At 47.4% G+C, this 26998-nt stretch overlaps 1 protein-coding gene across 1 annotated transcript; it reads left to right on the forward strand.

Annotated features, from left to right (window-relative positions):
- The first annotated feature begins 9600 nt into the window (after positions 1-9600).
- On the forward strand, positions 9601-21548 carry LOC107106372 (zinc finger protein 883-like). Its single transcript, XM_015406507.1, has 5 exons — positions 9601-9622; positions 12884-13498; positions 13583-14338; positions 14591-15226; positions 21490-21548. The coding sequence occupies exons 1-5, from the start codon at positions 9601-9603 to the stop codon at positions 21546-21548; spliced, it is 2088 nt and encodes a 695-aa protein (XP_015261993.1).
- Positions 21549-26998: the final 5450 nt, after the last annotated feature.

Genomic DNA, 26998 nt, shown 5'->3' on the forward strand with positions numbered 1-26998 from the left:
TCCCCATTTCTATACACTAAGCCTCTATGACAGAGACAGGATCCCCCCCCCCCCCGCCACCTGGTTCTATCCCTAACCCGAAAGCCTTTCCAAAATAGTGAGACGCAAAGAGGATTTTCTCAGGCTGTGCAATGAAGGGACAATTTCCATGAAGGAATTCAAGAGCTCGGTGGGGAAGACCTAGCCCTGAAATCATTCACCAGGTGAGAATGCTGACACACACACCCTCCCGGGGTTGGGGCTTACACCAGGTGATTTCAGGCTCATAGAGCCCAGGGGGGTTCAGAGCAGGAGGAGGGGGGTTATAAGTAAGACACAGGGAGAGGAGGAGGGGGGCTTATATTCGTCACTCTCAAAGGTGTATGGAAGAAAATGGGGGCAGGTGCAAAGGCCATGGAGAGTTTGTGTGGCACATCGTTTATCGGCCAGTTCCAAGGATACCCACTTATTTCTACAATACTGGATGCTGTTAGAGACTCCAACATCTTCAAAAATACTGAGTGCCTGGGTGGCAGAGGGGAAACAAGCTTTTCCTTTCCACCCAAATGAATCCTACTGCCAGAACTCTTTGGGCTTCTGAGCAGTAAGGTCCTGAAAAGCTCACAGCAAACTGGACTGGGGTAGGGGATTAGAGATAGGAGATGAAAGTGTTAAAGGGACCGAGTGGGCTGCTGAAGAGACCGGCTGATTTCCTGGTGGGGGAAGGGGAGAGACTTTCCTACTGAATTGCGAAAGAGAACCGGGGGGGCTTCGGAGATACAAGAGCAGGGGAAAGCTTAGCAGCGGGATCCTGGGAAGGTTTACTCGCAAGTAAGTGGGGGGTAAGGTTTGACATCTTGGAAGGGAGGAGTGCTGTGGTGTGGTCATGTGTGTCCTCCTGTCCTTTATATGGGGCGGTTCGTTTTCAATCATTTTGGTGCTTTTCCAAAGGTGGTTTACTTATGCATATTTTAATTTGTTAGCAGCCTTGGTGGCCCTGGCGGGGGCAAAAAGACACCATCTGGATTTTGTAAATAAAAATAGATAAAAATAACTTCTCAGCCATGGGGGTCGTACTAGGGGGTCTGAGGAAGGAGTTCCAGCCGTGATCGTAGGGGAGGAATCATGCCGATCGGCTGCCCCACAAGCTACGCGTTTTGTCCAGTGCTTCCCCCCCCCGTGCCATTTCCCAGGGGGTCACCGCCCCTCCCCACTCCTGTTCATCCCAGAAGCCCCCCAACCCTTATCTGGAGAAGCTAAATGCCTCTCTGCAGGAGAGGGGGGGAAAGCAGAAGCCGGATCTACACGGATCCTCAGGGATCCTCAGTGTAGATCCTCCTTGTGATTTTGTATGATTTTTAAACTGAAACAAAATAAAACCACTGTCATGTTGCAGATCGTGTAGGCAGCACCACAAAAAATCACCCATCCATCACATTGTGGCGCCAGCACAGGACAAAAACTTGGTTCCGAAGTATGATGGATCCTCATGATTTTCATGTTGGGTTACCTCACACTCACCATCCAATCACATCTCCCGATGACCTCTCTGAGTGGATTCATACAGATATTAAATAACACTGGCCCAGGGAATAAGGTGGAGACCTGCGGGTCCCCACGGGTCAATGGCCATGGGGCAGAGCATGAATCCCTCGATAATTTCTTCAGAGACTTTTGGTTTATTTCTACTTTTTTGATACCTTTCCCTCTCCCTCTGCATAGCCAGGTGAGAAAGGGCATCTTTCTGGAGTCAGAGGCGCTCCAAGAAAAGAGGAAGGAGATGGAAGAGCATGACTCAGAGGGACCTGGAACTGGTGAGAGAGCAAGGAAAGGCCCCCATCCCATCCAGGCTGGGAGTGGTGTTGAATTCTGGGAAAGACCTGCTCCAGAGATCCTGGCTCATGAAACAATGACCACAGATATATTCAGCCAGTGTTTCCAGCAGTTCCGTTACCATGAGGCCGATGGGCCCCGAGAGGTTTGCAGCCGGCTCCATGGACTTTGCAACCAATGGTTGAAGCCAGAGAGGCGCACCAAGAAGCAGATCCTGCACCTGGTGATCCTGGAGCACTTCCTGACTATCCTGCCCCTGGAGATGGAGAGCTGGGTCAGAGAATGTGGGCCGGAGACCAGTTCCCAGGCGGTGGCCCTGGCCGAAGGTTTCCTCCTGAGTCAGGCAGAGGAGAAGAGGCAGGCAGAGCAGGTGAGGGGTTTTCCTTTGCTCAGTTCAAGCGGTGATCTTATCCTAAGGCTTCCCTGCCAGATATTTCAACCTCTAGAAATTTCACTAGGCTGGGAAGAAAGCTCAACCCTGATTCTTGCCCCTATGGTTGAAGCTGTTCTTCTCGTTGATGCAGGGATGAGGAGTTCGGGAGTGGGGCAGGATCCGTCTCCTCAGCCTGTTCCATTCCTTCTCCTACCTGTCTCACTTGCTGCTGTTTCAGATCTGGGGACCATCCGTGAAGATGGAAGCGACGTTCTCCGAGGCAGAAGGAACGTCATTGGAGGAATGGCAGAGGGTGCGTGCCCAAGATGCCCTCTCACATGGTAAGGGTGCCCTGTGCCCGGATGGGATTGGGGTGCATAGGGAAGCTGCTGGGTAGAAGGTTCAAGTCAGGGGGAAAGGAAATACTTCTGCACACGACACAGAGTGGACTTGTGGCACTCGTTGCTAGTGGATGTAGTGGTGGCCCCTCGCTATAAAGAGGGAGTAGACAGATTTGGGGAGGGCAACTCATAAGAACATAAGAACATAAGAGGTGCCAATGTTGGATCAGGCCAAAGGCCCATCCAGTCCAACACTCTGTGTCACACAGTGGCCCAAAGTACCAGGTGCCATCAGGAGGTCCAGCAGTGGGGCCAGGACATTAGAAGCCCTCCCACTGTTGACCCCCCCCCCCAAAGCACCAAGAAGACAGAGCATCACTTGCCCCAGAGCCCCTATCTATACCTTGTGGCTAATAGCCACTGATGGACCTCTGCTCCATATGCTTATCTAATTCCCTCTTGAAGCCGTCCATGCTTGTAGCCACCACCACCTCCTGTGGCAGTGAATTCCAAGTGTTAATCACTCTTTGTGTGAAGAAGGACTTCCTTTTATCCGTTCTAACCCGACTCCATTCTTGTTCACATTCATTAAAATGTACATGTACATGTCATGTCAGGCATGTCACCTTCCTTCCCTTCGAGGGACTCATTTAGCTCAAAAAAGAAACAGCAGACAAAACTGGACATGGCTGTTTGCCATGGTGAATAAAGAGAACCTCCACATTCTGGGGCCGCACACCATCTGAAAACCATACCTCTGTGACGTCATTTCCACACACACACCCCTTTTCCTCCCAGCAGCCCAGACACAAGCGTGGGGGGGAGGGAAATAGGAGGAGAAAGGTGTGCCCGAGCCTTTGATCAGATCCAGCCGGGATGCTGTCCCGTTTTTGAGCTCTGGACTTCGCAGGGCACATCTCAAGTCTCGCAGAAGTCTGAAACACGTTGGCACCGTGAGTAGCTGCTGCTTCACTTCCACCTCTCCTACAATTTACTAAAAATCCTTGTAGATTTTATGGAATGTACCCAAGGCACAGTTTCCCACCTGGGAACGGGGCTGCAAGGAGCAGTATTCAGACAAGCAAAAAAGATAGGAATTCGAGGCTGACACCCTTTCTTCCCATTTTCTCTCCTTTACAGGCAGTGGAGAGAAGCTGTTGAGTGGTCGTCCTTGCAGCGGTGTGGAAATGGCTGCTGCACTTCCAGTCCAGGTAGGAGAGATGAGCAGGGGACAGCCTGGGACCAGTGTTCCCTCTAAGCTGAGTTAGTGTGAGCTAGCTCACAGTCTTTTAATCTCTGGCTCACACATTTTTGCCTTAGCTCAGGAAGGATGGCTCCAGAGCAAACTCATTTATGCAGTAGCCAAATCACCTGCTCACAACTTTAATGCCAGTAGCTCACAAAGTAGAATTTTTGCTCACAGGACTCCATAGCTTAGAGGGAACATTGCCTGGGACCCCCTCCTTTCTTGAGTGGTTTTTTGTTCCTGCAGTTGCCCCCTTCCAGAGTGCTGTCTCTGCCTGGCGTGATCTCTGACGAGGGAATCTGCCTTTTCTTTCAGTCTCCGACTTCCTTTGAGGAGGTGGCGGTGGATTTCACGGAGGCGGAGTGGGCCCTCCTGGATCCAGGCCAAAGAGCTCTCTATAGGGAAGTCATGCTGGAGAACTACAGGAGTGTGGCCTCTCTGGGTAGGTGCTTGTTTTTCACATGGTACACAAATCAAACTCTTAACCAGCAATATGTTGTTTTGAGGCCCACCCAGGTACACTCAGCCCAGCTGGGGGCCTCCAGAAGTTGATGCTGCAGCGGAAGCAGAGTTCAGCATGGCTGGGTAGAGCGACCCAAGGCTCCTGCCTGGCCCAGGGTAACCGAGGCCAGTGTTTTGACCATCATCCAAGCCAGGGAGGGTGTCATGGCCTGAGGCCAAGGCAGGGCTGAGCGACCCTCAGAAAGACTCTGAAAGGGGTCAGATCCTAATTCCTCAGTTGCCAACCTTTCTAACATTACCCTCCCCCTGGACAGGACTGCTTTTATCCAATCTGACTGTGCTCTGGAATGGATCTGTCCCCCTTATAGTGTTTGGGATTGCGGGCTTTGATCCTGACCATGTTTCCATCCTTCTGGAATAATTTCTTCTCTTCACTGAATGTCTTTCCTTCCCAATCTAAGAATAATCTCTCTCCTGAGGAAGCCAGTAATGTTGGGTAAAATAGTAAGTTAAGAATGTAAGGGGTAAAAATTTGTTTTTGTTTGTTTGTTCTTCGTTCCTGGCGAGGTTTGGAAGCTATGTATATAGGGGGAACTATTTATTTAACATATATGTAGTTTTTATGTAAGTATTTATGGGATTTGGCATGAAATAAAAAAGAGTTGACTATTATGAAGGGATCATTATGAAAATTATGAATGAATTATTATGAATTATTATGAATAGTATATAAAAAGTGATTGGATTACTGGTTTTACGGTGGATGAGGTTAAATTATTATGGTATAATATTTAAAATTATCAATTTATTAATGCATAATATTTATAAGGTTCTATGACTTTAAAGATTTAGAGGTTAATAACAACTAAGTGGGAATTTATTTCAGTAGACTGTCTTAAGGAAAATAAAAGATTATTAAAGATAATTATAAAATGTTAATAATGGATGTATGTGCTGGTAAAAGTGTTCTATTTTAAGTTTATGATTGATTAATGAAGGTAAATGTAATGTTGGATATACTTGTTGCTGTTTAGAAACTATGTTTATAAGGTTTAATTGGATGGAATGTAAATTTAAGCACAATATAGGTGGATGTATATTACTGAAAACTCAATAAAAATATTATGGGAGGAAGCCAGTAATGTTGGAGACCCTGCAGTGGAGACAGACAGAGGCCTTTTGTCCACAATAGGGCTGGAGAGTTTCTCAAGAGGCTTTCCAGAGATTGTTTCTTTCCCAAGGGACCTGGCTGAGAGTAGGTATCCTTCATGGCTCTGTCAAGGGAATGGACAAGGAAGAGCCATGGGAGATTTCTGCCTCACTCTTGGTTTGGTAGAATTGTCAAGCCCGCTTTGTAAGGAGGGAGGGAGGCCTTCTGAGGCCTGAGATCTGTGAGGCTCAGAAACTCCTTCTGGGGCTGAGCTCAGCTGTGGCTCTTTTAATCCCTTTAGAGGCTGAGGTATCTTTAAATGCTGGATATTCCAGGGAAAGGAGGGAGGTTTACTTAAGAACAGCCCTGTTGGATGAGGTCAGAGGCCTGTCAGCTCCTTCCTACAGTGGCCACCTAGATGAATTCGGGCCTTACCTGCCCCCGTGCACAACCAGCAACTCTTCCAAAAATCATGGGGTCCCCTTTGAACTCTGGGGTTCAATTGGCTTGGTCCTGGCTTATCCCATCCTGCCCCCCAAGTCTTTGGGGAGGTTGAAGACCAAGTCGTCTTTACTCTGCTCACAACCAGAAGGAATGTCTCTGTGCAGGACTGGGTATCATTGTAACTTCTTTTATTTAACCATCAATAGCAAAGAATCAAAAGGTTTGCAAGGCAATTCAAACGTGAAGGGCGGGGGAATGATTCCTTTCCACTTTTTCCATTAAAGCACATATATGGAGTTTTGTGGAGATGTATAGGCAGTAGGGAGCTGCGGTGGCTCAAGTGGTTAAGACACTGAACTGCAGGCTGTGGAAGGCCGGTAGTTCAGCAGTTCGAGACCCGAGAGTGCCACATGACAGAGTGAGCTCCTGTTTCTAGTTCCAGCTCCTGCCAACCTAGCAGTTCGAAAGCAAGAAATTGCAAGTAAATAAATAGGTACCACTTTGGTGGGAAGGTAACAGCGTTCCGTGCGCCTTGGTGTTTAGTCATGCCGGCCACATGACCACGGAAACTTCTTCGGACAGCGCTGGCTCTTCAGCTTTGAAAAGGAGATGAGCACCGCAACCCTAGAGTTGGATTCGACTGGCTTTCAAGCAAGGGTACCTTTACCTTTTTATAGGCAGTAGGGATGTGCATTCAGGTATTCCAAGCCCAGAAAATACGTTATTGGTATTTTTCTGGTATTTTGGGGGGTGAGTGCAGATTACAGAATCTTTTTGGCTATCAGTAGAGATGATACTTTCCCCCCAGTAGTTTTAAATGTATTTCTTCCTTTCAGTTTCTATAAGGTTGTTTTTTTCAGGGTGGGGTGTGTGAGGTTCACTGTTCTGTTTTCAGGTGTGTGCTTCTGGTTTCAAGGGTTATTGAGTAAAATACAGGTGCTGCTAAATAGGCTTTTAGTAATAAGGTCCTGTTTTAGGATTTGTTTTAACTTTTAAACACTTTTAATTAAACTTCAGCATAGGGTTTTAGTTCCTCCCTAACTCGGCAAGTGCTAGGAGGATATAAAAACAGGCAAGGTTTGTGTGTGTCTTCAAAACAGTGGTATAAAAAGCCTAGATTAATTTTTTAACAAAGCAGCATGTGGCGCTATGAGCTTCAGTGAAGGCAGGTACCTTTAGACAAATTTCCTTTAAGGTCGTCCTGTAGTTTTTCAATTTTCAGGAGGGAGCTCCTGCATTTGCATAAAGGAAATCAGGCTTGTTCCAGTAGAATCTAGTCAGGAGAAGTTTAATAAAGAGCCATAAAACTTTTAAAGAAAGGTTTGCTATTCCACCTCAAGGACAGTTTATTAAGCCATAGTCAGGTTTTAGTATAGAAAGTCACTATTTCTAAAAAAAAACATTTAAAAAACCAACAACCCCAAAACAAAACAAAACAACAAAACTGAAGCAAGGGTAGTGTGACGACCCCTTAACTGGGGAGGTCTGGTTTTACTTTAAAAGTGTTCCTTTTATTTTATTTTACTGGGTATTCCGGCTGCCACCAGGAAATTTAAGGCTTTCCAAACCTCTATAATATAATATTTCTGTCACTGGGTAGGTAAGTCGAGGGTTTAGGCATTCACGAGGGTCTATGTGTTTCCTGGGAAGAATTTCTTTCAGAACTGGTATCTTAAATAAAAGTAGATTTATTGATATTTCACACACTTTTCTCTCCCACTGTCAGGGATCTGGGCATGTAACTTTGTAACACTTTTTTCCCTTTAGGCCATATACGGTTACTGTTTCTTTATACTTCAGCTTTTCATAACACACACAAGACTTCTCTCTCTCAGACCTTAAAACGAACCAACTGCTTAACTCTTTTACTACACAGAACCAAATTATCCCACACAGGGAAGAGTCTCCTTCTCTCAGAGACAGAACTTAACTGACTCCCCAACTGTCCCCACTCTAACTGTCACTCTTGACAGACATAAATATCATCCACACAACATCACTTCCAAAACCCCTCCCTTTCTCTGTCACTCACCAATCACACCACTTGCTTGTTTCCACTACTCTAGACTATCATACAGCCATGCATCCAAACTTTTAAAGTCACACACACACAGTTAAACATGAAATCGTTACAGGTAGGTTAAGCTCTTTTGAAAGACAAAAACAGATATGCTCCGTGAGGTTGGCACTAGGGTTCTCGGGGGGGGGGGGGGACACCAGGCAAGTAAGAGGGTCACTCAACTCATTGCTGGAATAGTTGCTGTAGAGGGCTGCCCCTTCTCTGTGGTCAAAGACACTGCTTTCCACATGCTACTCCAGGATGCCTATCCCTGGTACATGTCCCCTTTTTGCACCACACGGAGCAGGACCGCATTGCCCTCATTGCACAGGGCTTCCAGGGACCCCGTGATGACACCATTGCACTTCACATCCAACATCTGGACCTCAGCTCAGGCACACAACACATACGTGTCGCTGACTGTGCTCTGGTGTTAAGCCAATGATGTTGTGGGTAGGGGTGGGGAAACTAGTGTTAGGCAGGGTCAGGGCTGCTGGGCCACCTATTGCCAGGCTCTTCTCCATGCCAAGGTAGTCGACGGGGTGCACAAGGCAGACACCACTGATAAACAGTTAGTGGCATGGGTAGGCAGGGACCTTTCCATGAGCTTCAAGGCGAACAACGGTGGTGCAGACATGAGGGCAGCGGCCCAGGTATCAGGCCTCAGGCACATTTACTGCATGGCCGACCTTCTCCACCGGCTGGTTAAGGACGCCTTGGGGCTGGGTTCTGCGGAGAATCCCAGTTTCAACGCTGCGACCCGTGAGTTCAGGCATCTCCTCCAGAAATGCTGGCACCTCACAGGCCACTTGTCACGCAGTGTGGAGGACACCCATCTGCTGTGTGAGAAGGAGGCACTGACAGGAGTGCCGGTGCACCGCCTGATCAGTGACGTGAGCACTCACTGTAATGCCATCTGTGCCATGCTCAAGAGCTTGGTGGAGCAGAAGAGAGCCCTGACTGCCCTAATCTCTGAGACCGGGGTAATTTCAGAAGAGAGCCGGCTCACCCAGAAAGAGTGGCTGACCATCTCTCAGGCTGCGGAAGTTTTTAGGCCCTTTAAGAGCTACACAGAGGTGATCTCAGAGGTGCTGTTCATCCCCTGATCCAAACGGCTCGTGACGACTTGACCTCCTTTCTGGAGCCAGCTGCAGAACATGCAGACGTGGTTCCACCAGTGCATGCACTTGTGAAAAGGCCGCAAGATGGAAAAGAGGCCTGCCTTCAGCCTCTCGTAAAGCAGAAGGTCTACATCAGGGGAGTCAAACATGCGGCCCGGGGGCCAGATGAGGCCCCCCCCCCAAGGACTTCTTTCAGGCCCGCAGTGGAACTTGCTGTCTTCTGCTTCTTCTTCCAGTTCTGCTGCTGCTGCATCATTTTAGGTTTGCAGCTTACAGATACACACCTGAACAGCATAGTCAAGATTGCAACAGCACAAGATATTTTGATGCAATAATTCAGAGCAAGAGGTGTCAGTTATCAGGCACTGTTAAATAAACAAAATATTGCAAGAGTGCTAATGTTTTAAGCATGTTTTTTTCATTTTAAGTAAAAAAAATGCTTTGTGTTTGTGTCCTTTATAAAGTTTATATCTCTGCTACCTGGCACTACATTTTATGACACACATGGCCCGGCCCAACTAGGTCTTATTTAGGTCAGATCCAGCCCTCATAACAAATGAGTTCGACACCTCTGGTCTACATGTTGGCAACCATGTCTGACCTGCGCATCAAGGGTAAGATCACCAAGCGGGCTGATGAGGAAGAGGAGGGCGAAAGCAGCTCCACTGCTGCTCATCCCCCACCTCTCCTGCTACCACCACGATGACCTGTGAGATGACAGTCATTGAGCAGATCCTCAGCCTCTCTGGGAGCAGTAGGCACATGAGCTCCCTCTAAGCTGTGGAGACTTGTGAACAAAAATTCTACTTTGTGAGCTACCGGCATTAAAGCTGTGAGTGAGCGATTTGGCTACTGCATAAATGAGTTTGCTCTGGAGCCATCCTTCCCGAGCTAAGGCAAAAAAAAGAAGGCCAATGCTATGCTGGGGATTATTAGGAAGGAAGGGTATTGAAAACAGATCAGCCAATATCATAATGCCCCTATATAAATCAATGGTGCGACCTCATCTGGAATACTGTGTGCAATTCTGGTCACCACAACTTAAAAAGGATATTATAGCTTTGGAAAAAGTGCAGAAAAGGGCAACTCGAATGATAAAAGGGTTGGAACACTTTCCCTATGAGGAAAGGTTAAAGCGCTTAGGGCTCTTTAGCTTGGAGAAAAGACGACTGAGGGGTGACATGATCGAGGTTTATAAGATTATGCATGGGAAAGAGCAGGTAAAGAAAGAGGTACTTTTCTCCCTTTCTCACAATACAAGAACTCGTGGGCACTCCATGAAACTGCAGAGCGGTCAGGTTAGAACGGATAAAAGGAAGTACTTCTTCACCCAAAGAGTGATTAACACATGGAATTCACTGCCACAGGAAGTGGTGGGTGCTACAAGCATGGACAGCTTCAAAAGGGAATTAGATAAGCATATGGAGCAGAGGTCCATCAGTGGCTATTAGCCACAAGGTATAGCTAGGGGCTCTGGGGCAAGTGATGCTCTGTCTTCTTGGTGCTTGGGGGGGGGGTCAACAGTGGGAGGGCTTCTAATGTCCTGGCCCCACTGCTGGACCTCCTGATGGCACTGGTATTTCTGGCCACTGTGTGACACAGAGTGTTGGACTGGATGGGCCTTTGGCCTGATCCAACATTGGCGTCTCTTATGTTCTTATGTAAACTTAGAGGTAACACTGCACATGAGATATGACATGGCAGCTGCGATGGTGAGGGAGTACCTTGCATAGCCCTACAAGCCGCTGGCCACCAGTCCGCCAAGCTACTGGGCTATGAAGGAGCCAGTCTGGCCGGACCTCTCTGCCACGGCCCAGAGGCTCCTCTCGTGCCCTCCAACGAGCGAGTAGAGTGAGCTCATTTCCCCCCATGTGGGCGACATTGTCAGCTCCCATCACTCACACCTGCTCCCCTGGACAGTTGAGCAGTTGGTCTTCCTGAAGGCCAACCTGCCGCTGTTCGCCTACCCGGCCTGGACTTTCAGGGTGACTGAAGTGAGCCCATACTGGTGCCGGCATTCTCTCTCAATCTGTGCTGGGAAGTTGGGGCGAAACGATCTTCCCAAAACAAAACTAAAACGAGACTAGGAAGAAGTGGCAGAGCCACTAACCCCTTGGATTGGCACAGAAATGCCCCACCAATCTCCCCGCTGCCATTCTGAATTCGCCTGCGCCAAAACACCTCTACAGAACACTAGTAGGAGTGCAGCACGGGGCGATGTTGAAGGTGGTGGGCTCACAGATTCACTCACCGAGTCACCAGCCACCACAAACCAAAACTGCATAATTGCATGCTGAAATTAAAACTGAACCTGTCCTTCCTTTTGATGGAGACGAAAGGGTAGAGTAGGATAGTGCAGCCTGTGTGCCAAAGCCAAACAAAAACCCAGCAGAACCCACAGGAGCGCCATCAGTAATGAAGCCAGTTTGTCATTCTTCTTTGCAGGGGTGGGAGGTGGGAAAGGGAGAGCCTGTTATAAAAGGCAGTTGCAGCACCTAGCCTAAGGCTCCTCCACTGAGGCAGTCATGGTTGTTGTACTGCTATTGCTGAGAGAGGAGGATCAGGGTAGACACCAATGCTCCCTCTAAGCCGTGGAGTCCTGTGAGCAGAAATTCTATTTTGTGAGCTACTCGCATTAAAGTTGTGAGCGAGCGATTTGGCTGCTGCATACATTAGTTTGCTCTGGAGCCAACCTTCCTGAGCTAAGACAAAAATGTGAGTTGGAGGCTAAAAAATTGTGAGCTAGCTCACACTAACTCAGCTTAAGACGGAACACTGGTGTTCCCTCGCACTTTCTGAGGCCTTCCCTGGAGAAATAGTGTATAAGGTTTCTCTGGGTTTGCCCTTGACTTTGAAAGAAAGCAAAACATTACTGGGCTTCTGTGTATTGGGCTGGCCTTGGTTCAGATGGGCTGCCCACCACGTGCTTTTGAGTGTTCTGCTGGGCTTCTACTGCCCTTCCTTCTTTTTAAAAAACCCTGCTAGGATTCTCTGGTGTGACATTGGTTAGTTCTGTTGGGTTTGCAGTGCTGCCACTGGCACTGGGTTGTGCTGCTGGGCACTATAGCACTGGTTCTGTTGGCCTTGCAAAAAACAACAACAACCCCTCCACTTGGATTGTGATTCTGTGCTTGACATCAGTCCTCTTGAGCTGGCATTTGCCACAATGGCACTGGGTTCTGCTGCCAGGCACTAGTTACAGTGCACTGTTTCTCCAGTCATTGCAGAAAGGCCGCCTCCCTCAGATTCTACTTCAGACACTCAGATGTGAACATAGTCCTGTTGGGTTTTGGCACTGCCACAGTGGCACTGGTTCTGCTGCTGGCCTTGCAAAAAATGCCGCCCCTCCCCCACACTTCACTTTCTACTGCAGAGATTCTCTGGGACATTCTGCTGGGCTTGTATCTCCTTGCTGTTGGCTTTGGAAGAAAGCAAAACATTAGAAGCAATGGAGGATGGGGGGGACAGCTACTTTGGGTGCCCACAGAATTCGACACACACACACCCCAGGTCCAAGGAGGCCTTCATGCTAACCAGAGAATTCCTCCAGAGGAAAAGAAAATGAAAGTGCGGCCTTTGGAAAGACCTTCAGTCAGAGCACAAATGTAATTTTTGAGGAACAAATTCCTTTAGGAGAAAAACCATGTAATTGCTTGGAGTGTGGAAAGAGCTTCAATTGAAAAATGGCCCTTAGTTCACATCAAGTAACTCACTCAGATGAGGAGCTCTATAAATGGCCGGAGTGCAAACCAAGCCTCTCTGACACAGCAGGCTTTAGTGTACTTTTCAAGTACACTTAACCATACAGCAAAAAGAAGCCACTGAAATCAGACCTCCTTACATAGGTGCTAATGGGATCTCTGTATTTGTTCCAGCAGGGGATCATCAGGGGAATGAGGACAATGAGGAACTGCATCATCTGTCGCCAGGTGATGTCAAGAATGAAGAGTTGAGAGGAAATATCAGGAATCAAGGTGGACCTAAGAGGCAGAAAACAAGCCACGTGGTCGAGGAGAGGAATGAAATCTTTCCTTGCCAAGGGTGGGATTTACATGAAGCAATTCACATAGTGGATGAAAGATACAAGTGCTTGGAGTGTGAAATGAGCTTCTCAGATCAATCCCAATATCATATGCATTTGAGAATACATCCTGGAAAGAAGAGCCATCAATGCTTGGAATGTGGAAAGTGCTTCAGGCGCAGAGCAGACTTCCTTAGACATCAAAGAATCGACACAGAAGAGAAACCAGATAGCTGCTCAGACTATGGCCAGAGCCTCCCACAGAAATCAGGCATTGATCGACACCAAAGAATTCATTCAGGAGCAAAACCATTGATCTGCTCAGAGGCTGGAATGACATTCTCTCAGGTATCAACAGATAATGTACATTCTTCAACACACAGTATAATGAAGGCACATAAATGCTTTCCATGTGGAAAGAACTTCAGATGCAGATCACATCTCCTTGAGCACCAAAGAACCCACACAGGTGAGAAACCTTTTGAATGCTCAGAGTGTGCAAAAAAGTTTAGTCACGTTTTTACTCTTCGAAGGCATCTAAGAACTCACACAGGAGAGAAACGTTTTGCATGCTCTGAGTGTGGGAAAAAATTCTGTCACATTTCCGATCTTCGACGGCATCAAAGAACCCACACAGGGGAGAAACCTTTTGAATGCTCAGTATGTGGAAAGAAATTCAGTCAGAGTGGCAATCTTTTGTGTCATCACAGAACGCACAGAGGGGAGAAACCTTTTGAATGTTCAAATTGTGGAAAGAAATTCAGTCACCACGGAAATCTTCAAAAGCACCAACGAATTCACACAAGTGAGAAACCTTTTGAATGTTTGGTGTGTGGAAATAAATTCCGGCAGCGTGGCAGTCTTCTATATCATCAAAGAACCCACAGAGGGGAGACACCTTTTGAGTGCTCAGTGTGTGGAAAGAAATTCAGTCAGAGTGGTAATCTTCTGTGTCATCACAGAACCCACACAGGGGAGAAACCTTTTGAATGCTCAGTGTGTGGAAAAAAATTCAGTCGGAGTATTACTCTTCTGTGTCACCACAGAACCCACACAGGGGAGAAACCTTTCGAATGTCCAGAGTGTGGAAAGAGATTCAGTCAGAGTAACCAACTTCAGAAGCATCAAAGGGCCCATACAGGGGAGAAACCTTTTGAATGCTCAGTGTGTGGAAAAAAATTCAGTCGGAGTATTACTCTTCTGTGTCACCACAGAACCCACACAGGGGAGAAACCTTTCGAATGTCCAGAGTGTGGAAAGAGATTCAGTCACTGTGGCAATCTTCAAAAGCACCGAAGAATTCACACAGGTGAGAAACCTTTTGAATGTTTGTTGTGCGGAAATAAATTCCGGCAGCGTGGCAGTTTTCTGTATCATCAAAGAACCCACAGAGGGGAGAAACCTTTTGAATGCTCTGAGTGTGAAAAGAAATTCAGTCGCATTTCTGATCTTCAACTGCATCAAAGAACCCACACGGGGGAGAAACCTTTTGAGTGCCCAGTGTGCGAAAAAAAATTCAGTCGGAGTAGTAATCTTCTGTGTCATCAGAGAACCCACACAGGGGAGAAACCTTTCGAATGCTCAGATTGCGGAAAGAAATTCAGCTGCTGTGGCAATCTTCAAAAGCACCAAAGAATTCACACAGGGGAGAAACCCTTTGAATGCTCAGAGTGTGGAAAGAGATTCAGTCAGAGTAACCAACTTCAGAAGCATCACAGAACCCACACAGGTGAGAAACCCTTTGAATGCTCAGAATGCGGAAAGAAATTCAGTCAAAGTGGCAGTCTTCAACAGCATCAAAGAATCCACACAGGTGAGAAACCCTTTGAATGCTCAGTGTGCAGAAAGATATTCAGTCAGAGTAACCAACTTCAGAAGCATCAAAGAACCCACACAGGTGAGAAACCCTTTGAATGCTCAGAGTGTGGAAAGAAATTCAGTCAGAGTAACCAACTTCAGAAGCATCACAGAATCCACACAGGGGAGAGACCTTTCGAATGCTCAGAGTGTGGAAAGAGATTCAGTCAGAGGGGCAGTCTTCAACAGCATCAAAGAACCCACACAGGGGAGAAACCTTTCGAATGTTCAGTGTGCAGAAAGACATTCCGGCAGCGTAGCAATCTTCTATATCATCAAAGAACCCACAGAGAGGAGAAACCTTTTGAATATTCAGTGCATGGGAAGAAATTCAGTCAGAGTGGGGAACTTCTAAATCATCACAATTCAGAGGAGAAACCTTTTGAATGCTCAGTGTGTGGAAAGAGATTCAGTTTGAGGGGCAATCTTCAAGTGCATCAAAGAACTCACACAGGGGAGAAACCTTTTGAATGCTCAGACTGTGGAAAGAGATTCAGTCAGAAGTGCAGTCTTCAACAGCATCAAAGAACCCACACAGGGGAGAAACCTTTCGAATGTTCAGTGTGCGGAAAGAAATTCCGGCAGCGTGGCAATCTTCTATATCATCAAGGAACCCACAGAGGGGAGAAAACTTTTGAATGTTCAGAAGAAATTCAGTCAGAGGGGGGAACTTCTAAATCATCACAAAATCCACTCAGGGGAGAAACGTTTTGAATGCTCAGTGTGCGGAAAGAAATTCAGGCAGATTGGCCATCTTCAGGAGCATCAAAGAACCCACATGGGGGGGAGGGAGTGACATCATCAAGGAAGATGGCTGGTTGAATCCACAGCTCCCCTCCCACACAGCAATTTTTGCCTCCTAAACATTTAATAGATTATACATAGCTACTTTAATATAATGGAGCTGCGGTGGCTCAAGTGGTTAAGACGCTGAACTGCAGGCTGTGGAAGGTCAGTAGTTCAGCAGTTCGAGACCCGAGTGTGCCGCATGACGGAGTGAGCTCCTGTCTCTAGTTCCAGCTCCTGCCAACCTAGCAGTTCGAAAGCAAGAAATTGCAAGTAGATAAATAGGTACCACTTCGGTGGGAAGGAAACAGCATTCCGTGCGCCTTGGCGTTTAGTCATGCCGGCCACATGACCACGGAAACGTCTTTGGACAGCGCTGGCTCTTCGGCTTTGAAACAGAGATGAGCACCGCAACCCTAGAGTCGGACTTGACTGGCTTTCAAGCAAGGGAACCTTTATCTTTTTACTTTAATATAAGCAGATATGGTATCTAAAGCTTCAGCTACTAGAGGGGAAAAATTGAAGAGCTATTTTGAATCTGTCTGACTTACTGTGACTCATGTATTCTCGGAGCAGAAAGAAGGGGAAATCAAGATGGCTACCTGGTTTTTACAATTAAACAAAGACTCCTCCATTTCTATTACTAACAATGAGCTGGAAGAGTTATTTGTAAATCACCTTGAAGATCTTAGAGTATCAGCCTTGCTTTTTCCTATTAAAAAGTCAGTAAAACAATTAAATGAGAGAGTAACTCATTTAGAAGCCTTGGTATAGCAAACAACTGACTTCAAGATTTCTCAAGCTTGGAAAATAAGTGAATTTAAAATGTTAAACCAGTGCTTGAAAAATTAAATGGATTATGCAGAAAACTATGCAAGACATTGCAGTTTACGCTTTAGAGGCTTTAAAGAAGGTGTGGGGAAAGGTACAGCTCTGGAGACATTTACAGCTGAATGGAGCGCTGTCTCTCTCTTTCCCGCTATTCATATTCCAAGGAGAAGCGGGGAGGAGACCACCAAAGGAGGGAAGGGAGGTTGAGTTTTTATCTCTCGGCAGGATTTAGAGAGCCAGCTGAAAGCAGCAGCAGATCCAGAGAAGGAAGCAGGATAGAGTCAGTAGCTCATGGGTTGGATACGAGCCCTGAAGGGGCCAGTCGTGACCCACGGGCCATATAACACCCCTGCTTTAAAGGCTTTAAAAATAATAATAATAATACTTTCCATTTATTAATCGCTTTCCCCAGTGGGCTCAAAGCGATGTACAGTTATACAATATAGACAAGGGACTAGCAATGTTTGTAGGGGATAGGGAAGACAACATTTATTCATTTTTAATTGCACGCGCCGTCACATAGACGTCTTCTGGCTTGGCTCCGTCGTTTTCCGCACAGCTGCTTGTTGGCCAGGCTTCAGGACCCGTATGTCAATCGCCACACTGCCACCACCTGGCCGGAACATCCATTGCAGGGATTCTTTCATAGCCGAGAAGCTATTTCGCCTTCCAAGCCTCGACCAGGACGTCCGACCGTCAGCTAACACCCTCCCACAAGGGAGATTGGCGTGCCCACCCTCTCTAAGGAGTGGTTCCCATTTTATCTACTCGCCAAAGCTTTCAAATCGCTGGGTGGACAATGAGCTGGGGACAACAGGCTGGCTGCTCACACCAGCGCAGGGCTTGAACTAACACAGTTCAAATGTTAAGACAGTGGAATATACCCACTGTGCCACTGCTCCCCTTAAAGGAGGTGTGGGAAAAGGTACAACTATGGAGACTTTTATAGCTGAATGGCTTAAGGAAACTTTTAAACTGGAAGTGCTTGAAGAAGCAGTATGGATTGAGGCAGCACACAAAGTCCCACATGAAAGTACCTACTGGGACTCCCAGAGATAGCATAGTAAAGTTTCTAAGGCCGGAAAACGTGTGGGGGGGAGGTGTGGCTATTTGCACCGTTGCATTCTGATCTGCCATTATGCAATCAGACGCGACGGCGGTGCACTGGGGTTTCGTCCTTCAGCGCGCACTGCAAAGAGGATGGCCGGAGGGAATACGTGTGTGCCGGTGCGATCACACTGAACGAGTCCATCTGCAGCCCGTGGCAAACCATTTGCTAGTAGATCTTTGCAGGTACTTTTTAACTGCGCATCTTCAGCGACACGCCATGGGTGTGCTATGCTTGCCAGATGTTGCGGTGTGATCGCGCCCCGAAAATCTGCCCAGCATTCATGCCTTTCGCGCAGCAAATTCTCCGTGTGACTGGGGCCTAAATTTCAAAGAGAAGGAACTTATATTCAAGACAAGTCATTCTAAAGTTGCAATTACCTTTGAGAAGCAAAGCATTATGATATTTCAAGATCTCTCTGCAGAAACTTTGCAAGGCTTTTTTGCTGCTTTGAAAGATGCAGGACAGAAATATTGCTGAGGATTTCCGTTTGAATTATTAGTCTTTTTCAGGGATCAGCTGCTATCTCCATGGAATCTTAAGGAGACCAAAGCATTGCTTAAAACAGTAGGGTTTACTCTAAAGCAACAGCAAAAGCAGCAAAGAAAAATCAGATGGATCCCTCAGGTTGCAGTGGAGAAGAAAATGAGGTACAAGAAGACAGCTGTAGTGTAGTGAAAATGAAAACTTAAGAGCATCCATCTTGGGCTGGAGGTGGAGTGGGGCGGGGCATAGGAGTTCTGCGCTTGTTGTCAGCACACCCTCCACCCCCTTAAAGGGACCAACTCCTGTCAGCAGATCCAAGCACCTGACAGTGGGGATGGGGTTTGAACTATCCGCTCCACAGGCATCCGCAGCTGCTACAGAATGCAGGATCTGACTCAGGTGCCTGCCTCCCCTATCAACACACTCCCCACCTCCTCAAAAGACTGCCCTCCACATTGGCTCCCCCACAGCACCCCCATGATTACCCCCCCATGATCACCTGCCCCCTCAGGGATGCCTTCACAGATGTCTTCCCCCTGGGTGAGAGAAGCTCCCCCCTTCCTAAAGCAGACCCATAGTTATGAACTTCATTCATCCACTCTATTTATTTCCCACCCTTCTCCCCCATGGGAACCCCAAGTTGCTACCATCATTCCCCTTTCCTCCATTTTATGCTCACATCAACCCTGTGTGGTTGGTAAGGCTGAGAGTGTGCAACTGGCCAAAGGCCTCCCATTGAGCTTCCATTGGACAAGTGGGGATTGGAATGGGGGTGGGGCATCGGCGCTCAAGATTGCAGACGCTAGGTGATTGAGCTCCATGCCTTCCTTTTGAGCCCTTCAATGAAACAAGCCTATTGATGCTGGTTTAAGGCTCAGATAATGGGAAAAACAGGCGGAGTGTGCAACAAACCAGGCAAATCTGAAACTGCAAAATTTTAAACCCTTTTTAACCCCAAAACAACTAGCGGGACGACGCGAGGAGGCCGGCAGGGTGACAAAAATATGGCCACCAAAGAGGCAATTCAATTGACGTTACAAACCTACTTGACTAAGCAGGACCTAAAAGAAGTACTACATACCTTTAAAAATGAAATGCTTGAGAACATTAACGACATGCTGAAGCCAATGGCTGAACAACTAGAAACCTTACAACTAACTCTGCAAAAAGTTTCTCAGTCAGCTGATATGGCGCTAGAAGCTTCAATTGCGAACCAAGAAGACATCAGAAGGCTGCAAAATAATGAATCTTGAGCATGAGAGAGGATCTTCTTGTTGGAGCATAAAGCTAGAGAGCGATTCTTAAAGTTTTGTGGCTTCACTGAAGAGGCGGAAAGCACAGTTGTTGTGGCAACTTTTATATCAACATGGCTCACCTCTATTCTTCAGCTAGAGGATGGGGTCACACTGATGGTGACTAGAGCCTACCGTTTGAGCCCTCTTGCTTCAGACCGAGGGGCCCTTGAGATATCTTGGCTGAATTCCTCGACATCCATACCAAGAATCGCATACCAATTGAGGCCAAAGGGAAAGACAGCTTCAAATACAATAATGATGACATCTTTATTTTTCCTGATGTCCCACCAGATGCCCTGCACATATGAAGAATGCTGAAGCCAACTACCCAACATTTGCTCCCGTCTCTAGTTCCAGCTCCTGCCAACCTAGCCGTTCAAAAGAAAGACATTGCAAGTAGATAAATAGGTACCACTTCAGTGGGAAGGTAACAGCGTTCCGTGCGCCTTGGTGTTTAGTCATGCCGGCCACATGACCACGGAAACGTCTTCGGACAGCGCTGGCTCTTCGGCTTTGAAACGGAGATGAGCACCGCAACCCTAGAGTCGGATTCGACTGGCTTTCGAGCAAGGGAACCTTTACCTTTACCTTTTTACTCTGCACATATATTAAATAAGCAGGGTGACAATATACATCCTTGTCGTACTCCTTTTCCTATGCTAAACCAATCAGTTGTTCCATATCCGGTTCTAACTGTCGCTTCTTGACCCTTATACAGGTTTCTCAAGAGACATGTGAGGTGGTCTGGTACTTCCATCTCTTTAAGGACCTGACCTACCATAGTTTGTTGTGATCCACACAGTCAAAGGCTTTAGCATGGTCAATGAAGCAGAAGTAGATGTTTTTCTGGTACTCTCTTGCTTTCTCCATAATCCAGAGAATGTTGGCCATTTGATCTCTAGTTCCTCTACCTCTTCAAACCCCAGCTTGTACTTCTGGCAGTTCTCTATCCACGTACTGCCGAGCTCAGGGGCGGCCAAGCTTGCCACTCCCCCGCACCCCCCCCCTTTGAAAGCCACTCCCCTCCCCCTCTGCTGCCTCCTGCTGTGGGAAGAGAGTACAGAAAAGGGAGGAGGAGCAGCAGCAGTAGCCACAGCCACCGCGGGCTCAACGGTGGTGGAGAGATCAGCTAAGAGAGCCACTGGGGAAGCTGGTTTCTGGGCGCCCTGCTTGTCAGCCCACCAGCATCATGGGGTAGGGGGATGCCCTCTGCTGGGAAGGGAGATCGGGAGGGCTCCAGCCAGGCTGCATGGTTGGCCTTATCCCCCTCCATGGGCATTAAATAGGAACGCGGTGAAAGGCTCTTCATGGGCCTCTCACTGCCAGCACCATGAGGGGGTGCCCTCTGCCAGGGGGAGTGGGAAGGGAGGGCCCCAGCCAGGGTGCACGGTTGCCTTCCCCCCCCCTCCATGGGGGCATTTAAACAGAGCACAGCGAGAGGCTCTTCATGGGCCTCTTGCCACCAGTATCATGAAGAGAAGAAGAAGAAGAGATTGGATTTATACCTCGCCCTTCACTACCCAAAGGTGTCTCAGAGCGGCTTACAAACTCCTTTCCCTTCTCCTCCCCACAACAGGCACCCTGTGAGGTGGGTGGGACTGAGAGAGCTCTGACACAAACTGCTCTTTTTCGAGGACAGCTGTGCCAGAGCTTGTGACTGACCCAAGGTCACATCAGCAGGTGCAAGTGGAGGAGTGGGGAAGCAAACCCGGTTCTCCCAGATTAGAGTCCGCACACTTAACCACTACACCAAACTGGCTCTCTGTAGCAGAGCTGTGGAGGTAGCAGGCAGAGCACCATCGAAGATGTCTTGCCCATGCTGGCTGAGGTACCTCTGCCATTTCACAAAGTATTGCAATATATTCCAGCAATGTCTGTTTTAACCACTTCTATTTTTCTGTTTTTACCACCTGGGAACTTTGGGGGTGGAGCCAGGAGACTTTGGAGGTAGTGCCTTGCAAGGATGTGACATCACTTTGTGATGTCATGTCCTATGATGTCACTTTCAGGTCAAAGATCAGGTGGCATCACTTCCTAAGCTCCACCCCTTTCCAATGACATAACATCCTGTACGCCTTCCTGTGATGTCACTTTCAGGCCACTCCCCTAAAGCTGCCTCTTTCTCCGAAGTCATCTTGCAGCTCTTGAGCATCTGACATTTAGTCTATGTGGCTCTTACATGAAGCAAGTTTGGCCACCCCTGTCCTAGCTTGTAGGATCTTGAGCATGACCTTACTAGCATGTGAAATGAGTGCAATTGTGCGATAGTTTGAACATTCCTTGGCATTGCCCTTCTTTGGGATTGGAATGTAAACTGATCTTTTCCAATCCTATGGCCACTGTTGCATTTTCCAAATTTACTGGCATATTGAGTGCAGCACTTTAACAGCATCATATTTTAAGACTTTGAATAGCTCAGCTGGGATACCATCACCTCCGCTAGCTTTGTTGTCAGTAATGTTTTCTAAGGCCCATTTGACTTCGCCCTCCAGGATGTCTGGCTCGAGGTCAGTGATCACACCATCATGGTTGTCAAGGACATTAAGGTCCTTCTTGTATAGTTCTTCTGTGTATTCTTGCCATCTTTTCCCAATCTCTTCTGCTTCTGTTAGGTCCCTACTGTTTTTGTCCTTTATCATGGCCAGCTTTGCACGGAACAATCACTTAATTTCTCCAATTTTCTTGACGAGATCTCTAGTCCTTCCCATTCTATTGTTTTCCTCTGTTACTTTGCATTGTTCATTCAGGAAGGCCTCCTTATCTCTCCTTGCTGTTCCCTGGAAATCTGCATTCAGTTGGGTAAATCTTTCCTTTTCACCTTTGCCTTTCACTTTCCTTCTTTCCTCTGCTATTTGTAAAGCCTCATCAGATAGCCACTTTGCTTTCGTGCATTTCTTTTTTCTTTGGGATTGTTCTGATTGCTGCCTCCTGTACAATGTCACGAACCTCTGTCCATAGTTCTTCAGGCACTCCATCTATCAAATCTAGTCCCTTAAACCTATTCTTCACCTCCACTGTATATTCATCAGGGATGTGATCTAGGTCAAACCTGAATAGCCTAGTGGTTTTCCCAACTTTCTTCAATTTAAGCCTGAATTTTGCAATGAGTAGCTCATGATCTGAGCCACAGTCAGCTCCAGGTCTTGTTTTTACTGACCGTATAGAGCTTCTCCATCTTTGACTGCAAATGATATAAACAATCTGATTTCGGTGTCGCCCATCTGTGATGTCCATGTGTAGAGTCGCCTCTTAGGTTGTTGGAAGAGGGTGTTCACTATAACCAGTGTGTTCTCTTGACAAAACTCTGTTAGCTTTTGTCCGGCTTCATTTTGTTCTCCAAGGCCAAACTTGCCCGTTATTCCAGTTACCTTTTGACTTCCTAATATAGAATTCCAGTCCTCTATGATGATAAGGACATCTTTTTTTAGTGTTAGTTCTAGGAGGTGTTGTAGGTCTTCAGCCTCTTCTGTGTCAGTGGTTGGGGCATAGACTTGGATTACTGTGATGTTGAATGGTTTGCCTTGGATTCGGACCGAGATCATTCTGTCATTTTTGAGATTGTATCCCATTACTACCTTTCTCACTCTCTTGTTGACTATAAAGGCCACACCATTTTTTCTACGGGATTCTTGGCCACAGAAGATATAATGGTCTTCTGAGTTAAATTCGCCCATTCCTGTCCACTTTAGTTCACTGATTCCCAAGATGTCGATGTTCAGTCTTGCCATCTCATATCCAACTTCCCTTGATTCATAGATCTTACATTCCAGGTTCCTATGCAGTATCGTTCTTTGCAGCATCGGACTTTCCTTTCACCATGAGACACATCCACAGCTGAGCATCCTTTCGGCTTTGGCCCAGCCACTTCACTCTTTCTGGGGTTACTTGTACCTGCCCTCTGCTCTTCCCCAGTAGCATATTGGACACCTTCCAACCTGAGGGGCTCATCTTCCGGCGTCATATCTTTTAGCCTTTTGTTGCTGTCCATGGGGTTTTCTTGGCAAAGATACTGGAGTGTGTTGCCATTTCCTTCTCAGGTGGATCACATCTTGTCTGAGTTCTCCACCGTGGCCTGTCCATCGTGGGTGGCCTTCCACAGCATAGCCTGCAGCCTCATCAAACCACACGAGCCCCCTCACCACGTCAAGAGAGAGAGTATATGTATACACCTGTGCCTTTGTAAGTTTTAATATTAGAAATGAATAAGTGTTCAATAGGCTTTTCTTTGTAGGTCAGAGTATGCATTCAGCTTGCACTGACAGACAAGAAGTAAACATTCTTTCCTCATCTGGGTCTTTGGCTGGAATAGCTGTTTGGCTGTCCAGCTGTCTTAATGAACCTTGAATGTATCGCTAATGGGATACGGGAAGATGGGTTTGGAAATGAATGTATTTACTTAGTGTAAAGTTCATGTGCCTTACCTATGTTTTGATACAAGGTTCCAAAGAGCCTGGGTAGAGGGGGACTTTTACTCCTTATCTAAGAATGATACTTTTTGCTTGGATATGCAGAGTCCTTGGTCAAAGCTGAAGAGGGCCTCTTTGTTATATGTCAAGTAACCATTTAAGATACTAAATAGCTGCACCCCTTATTGTAACTGACCAATGATTGTATTTCCACTCAAATGATGATTTTTTTTGCCTGCACCAGTGAAGATTTCTGTATGTTATTGTTTTGCTTATGTCATTTTGGGTTTAAAACCCTATGTTCTTCCTTGTATAATTCAGAAAGCAGTTGATTTTTGGCAGACAATTTATTGCTTTGCATTGTTTTCCTATTTGTTTCAATAAATATTAAGAACTTTTCTCCTCCCTAGCACTTCACTCATGTTGTTCTTTCTTGGGCTTGGGGACACACAAGTCACATTTGTGGAATGAAATTGGGGATTAAAAGGAAGGGAGTTAGGTACTGAAAGAAGGCATCACCCTCCAGGAAATAAGAGGAGAAATAGGAAACTCTATTAAGAAGTGTTGTAGTGTTTGAAAAACACGGGGAAAAAGCCTCTCAGTATTAAGATCTCAAGAAGTAAGAAAATAATCTTCAATAACCCTCATTTGCCTGTATAAAGATTACAATCTATACAGCCACTGATTTTTGCCTCAAAGTTAGCAACTCCTGATTACACTTGACCCTCCCCTGTCTTTTAAATAAAATATTTTGTTCTGATTGACTTTTACATCGTCTCAAGTGCCATTCTGAAAAGTATGCAGACGGAGAGTGATTATTTAGTCTGGAACAAAGACACTTGGCTGGCTCGCAGGCCAGCTTATATTCCTTCAGAAAACGCATCACCAAACACACAAAACACACACCCCACTCCCGATAGGCTATTTACAGTAACCGAGAGACCTATTGGCCTCCCGGCTGGGGACCTAGCCCTTTCATTGGGTCTGGCTAGGATCCTACTGGCCCATTGTCTTTTGGCATGAAGCTAGTGGGGTTTGTGCCTGAGCCAGTCCGGGGACATGTCAGGCTGGATACACTACACATTCGAAGGGGTTCAACCCAAGAGGGCTCCTTATTCTTCCTTCAGGTTCCAGGGTTGGGCTAAAAGCCAAATGATATCTCTGTGACAGGGTGGGACAGAGAGTCTTTTAAAGGCAGATAAGAAAACCATGTTACTTGGGGTGGCTCAGTCACAGAAGGGAACAGAATTTGGAGGGGAAATCTACCTCTGATAGACGGAAGTGTGATGGGCTGTCGTAAAATGTCATCGGGCAGCCCTCAGAGGGAGCCACAGATGGGGTGGAGAAGGAGTGGGGCAGGGAGAGGTGTGGAGCTCTCGGCACCAAACAGAGACATACACACTGTGGCACCACACAGATTTTATCAAACTGCAAATCATGGCAAGGCCTGACGACTCCATCCACTACTTCCCTGGGGTCACGGGGAAGAGGGCTGAGGATCCCTGGCAGGGCATGTGTCTAAGGGATGGAATTGCCGGTGGAACTTGGAAGGGCAGGTTGGGTGCCACACTCCACTCCAAGAGGAGGGCTGGGACAGCAGACTGAACAGATGGGGGGGGGAGGTGGGACTGGCCACACCCACAAGGCTCCCCATTGAATCTTCACCTACAGGAGAACACGACAGAGATACTTGCCGTCATGGCAACCGGGAATGACTGCCATGCTGGGCTCAGCCATGGATGTGTTGTCCTGACAGGGTCTGCAAATGCAGCCCCATGCGGGGGGGGGGGGCTTCACCACAAACCCCTCTTGAGTCACATGATAGTGCCATCTGAATGATACTCCCCTGTCCTGTGTTGAAGACCTCAGGGATTGCTGGCCATTCACCCCCAGCAGTTCTTGCTCAAGGCTGCGAGCCTGCCTTGGCGGGGAAGGTGGGGTATAAATAAATAAGGTTCTGATTCTGCAAGGAAATGAGTCTAGAAGGGCCGCCTGGCAAGCTGGCTCACCAAGTACAGTGGAGAAGCTCCCAGATGCCCCCCCCAAACACCGACATGCCCCGTCCTCTGCCAAGAGTAGGAAACAGGCAACTGACATGGCATAGGGTCTCCAGGTCGGCCCTGGTCACTGGCAGGAGTTGGGGGTGGGGGACGATATAGGAACACTGAGGCTGGACTCTCACATACTAAATAATCCACTTTCAGTGCACTTTCCAACTGGATTTTACTGTGTGACCTGGCAAGATCCAGTTGAAAAGTGCATTGAATGTGGATTATTGTGACTGTAGCCAGACTTTCAATGCGATCCTAAAACCAGTTTCCTGGGAGCAGGCCCCACTGTCTAGGACAGTGGTGGCGAACCTACGGCACAGGTGCCAGAGGTGGCACTCAGAGCCCTCTCAGTGGGCACGCATGCCATCGCCCCAGCCAGGCCCAGACCATCATTAAAGTGTCGAATTCTCTGCCAAATAATTTTAAGTAAATGAAAGCATTTGGGATTGCTTTCCTTACTTTTGGTTTGGATCATCTTAAGTTAATGTATGAGTTGTTTTTTTCTAAAGTAAAACCTCAGTATTCAGGTTAAATTGCCATGTTGGCACTTTGCGATCAATAATTGCATTTTGGGTCGCTGTTTGGGCACTCGGTCTCTAAAAGGTTCACCATCACTGGTCTAGGAGGATTTGGAGTTCTCCTAATGGGCCAGCGAGCTTTAGGGTGCCTACATTTTCTTCCACCCCACCCCCCAATCCTCCATTTTCTGAGATGGCGGATCAGCTTTGGGTCCCCCGGGGGCGCCACCCCGTGCCGAGTAACTCCACAGCAGCCCCGGCGAGCCGCATAAGGCGTCGCTGAGGTCAGTCTGTCCGGTCTGGCTCTGGGCGCTGCTCCTCCTGGAGAGGACAGGAAACCTTTTCCCTTTGTCTACAGCACTGAAAAGGTTAAAGGACCGAGCTGGTTGGTAGAGAGCCGCGGGGCGGGGAAAGGAGACCCGCCGATTGCGGGGCGGGGGAGACTTTGCTATTGAATTGCAAAAGCGGGTTTCAGAGATGCAAGAGCAGGGGAAAAGCTTAGCGGCCGGATCCTGGAAAGGTTTACTCGCAAGTAAGTTATGGGGGTGTGTGTTAAGACTGGAAATTTTTGGAAGGGAGAACCGCTGTGGTCGTGTGTGTTCTTTGCGTGTGCCGGGTGGTTGGTTTTCAG

The sequence above is a fragment of the Gekko japonicus genome, unplaced genomic scaffold (genome assembly GCF_001447785.1).
Source record: "Gekko japonicus isolate JY-2015 unplaced genomic scaffold, Gekko_japonicus_V1.1 scaffold5238, whole genome shotgun sequence".
In the NCBI taxonomy this organism is placed as follows: domain Eukaryota; kingdom Metazoa; phylum Chordata; class Lepidosauria; order Squamata; family Gekkonidae; genus Gekko; species Gekko japonicus.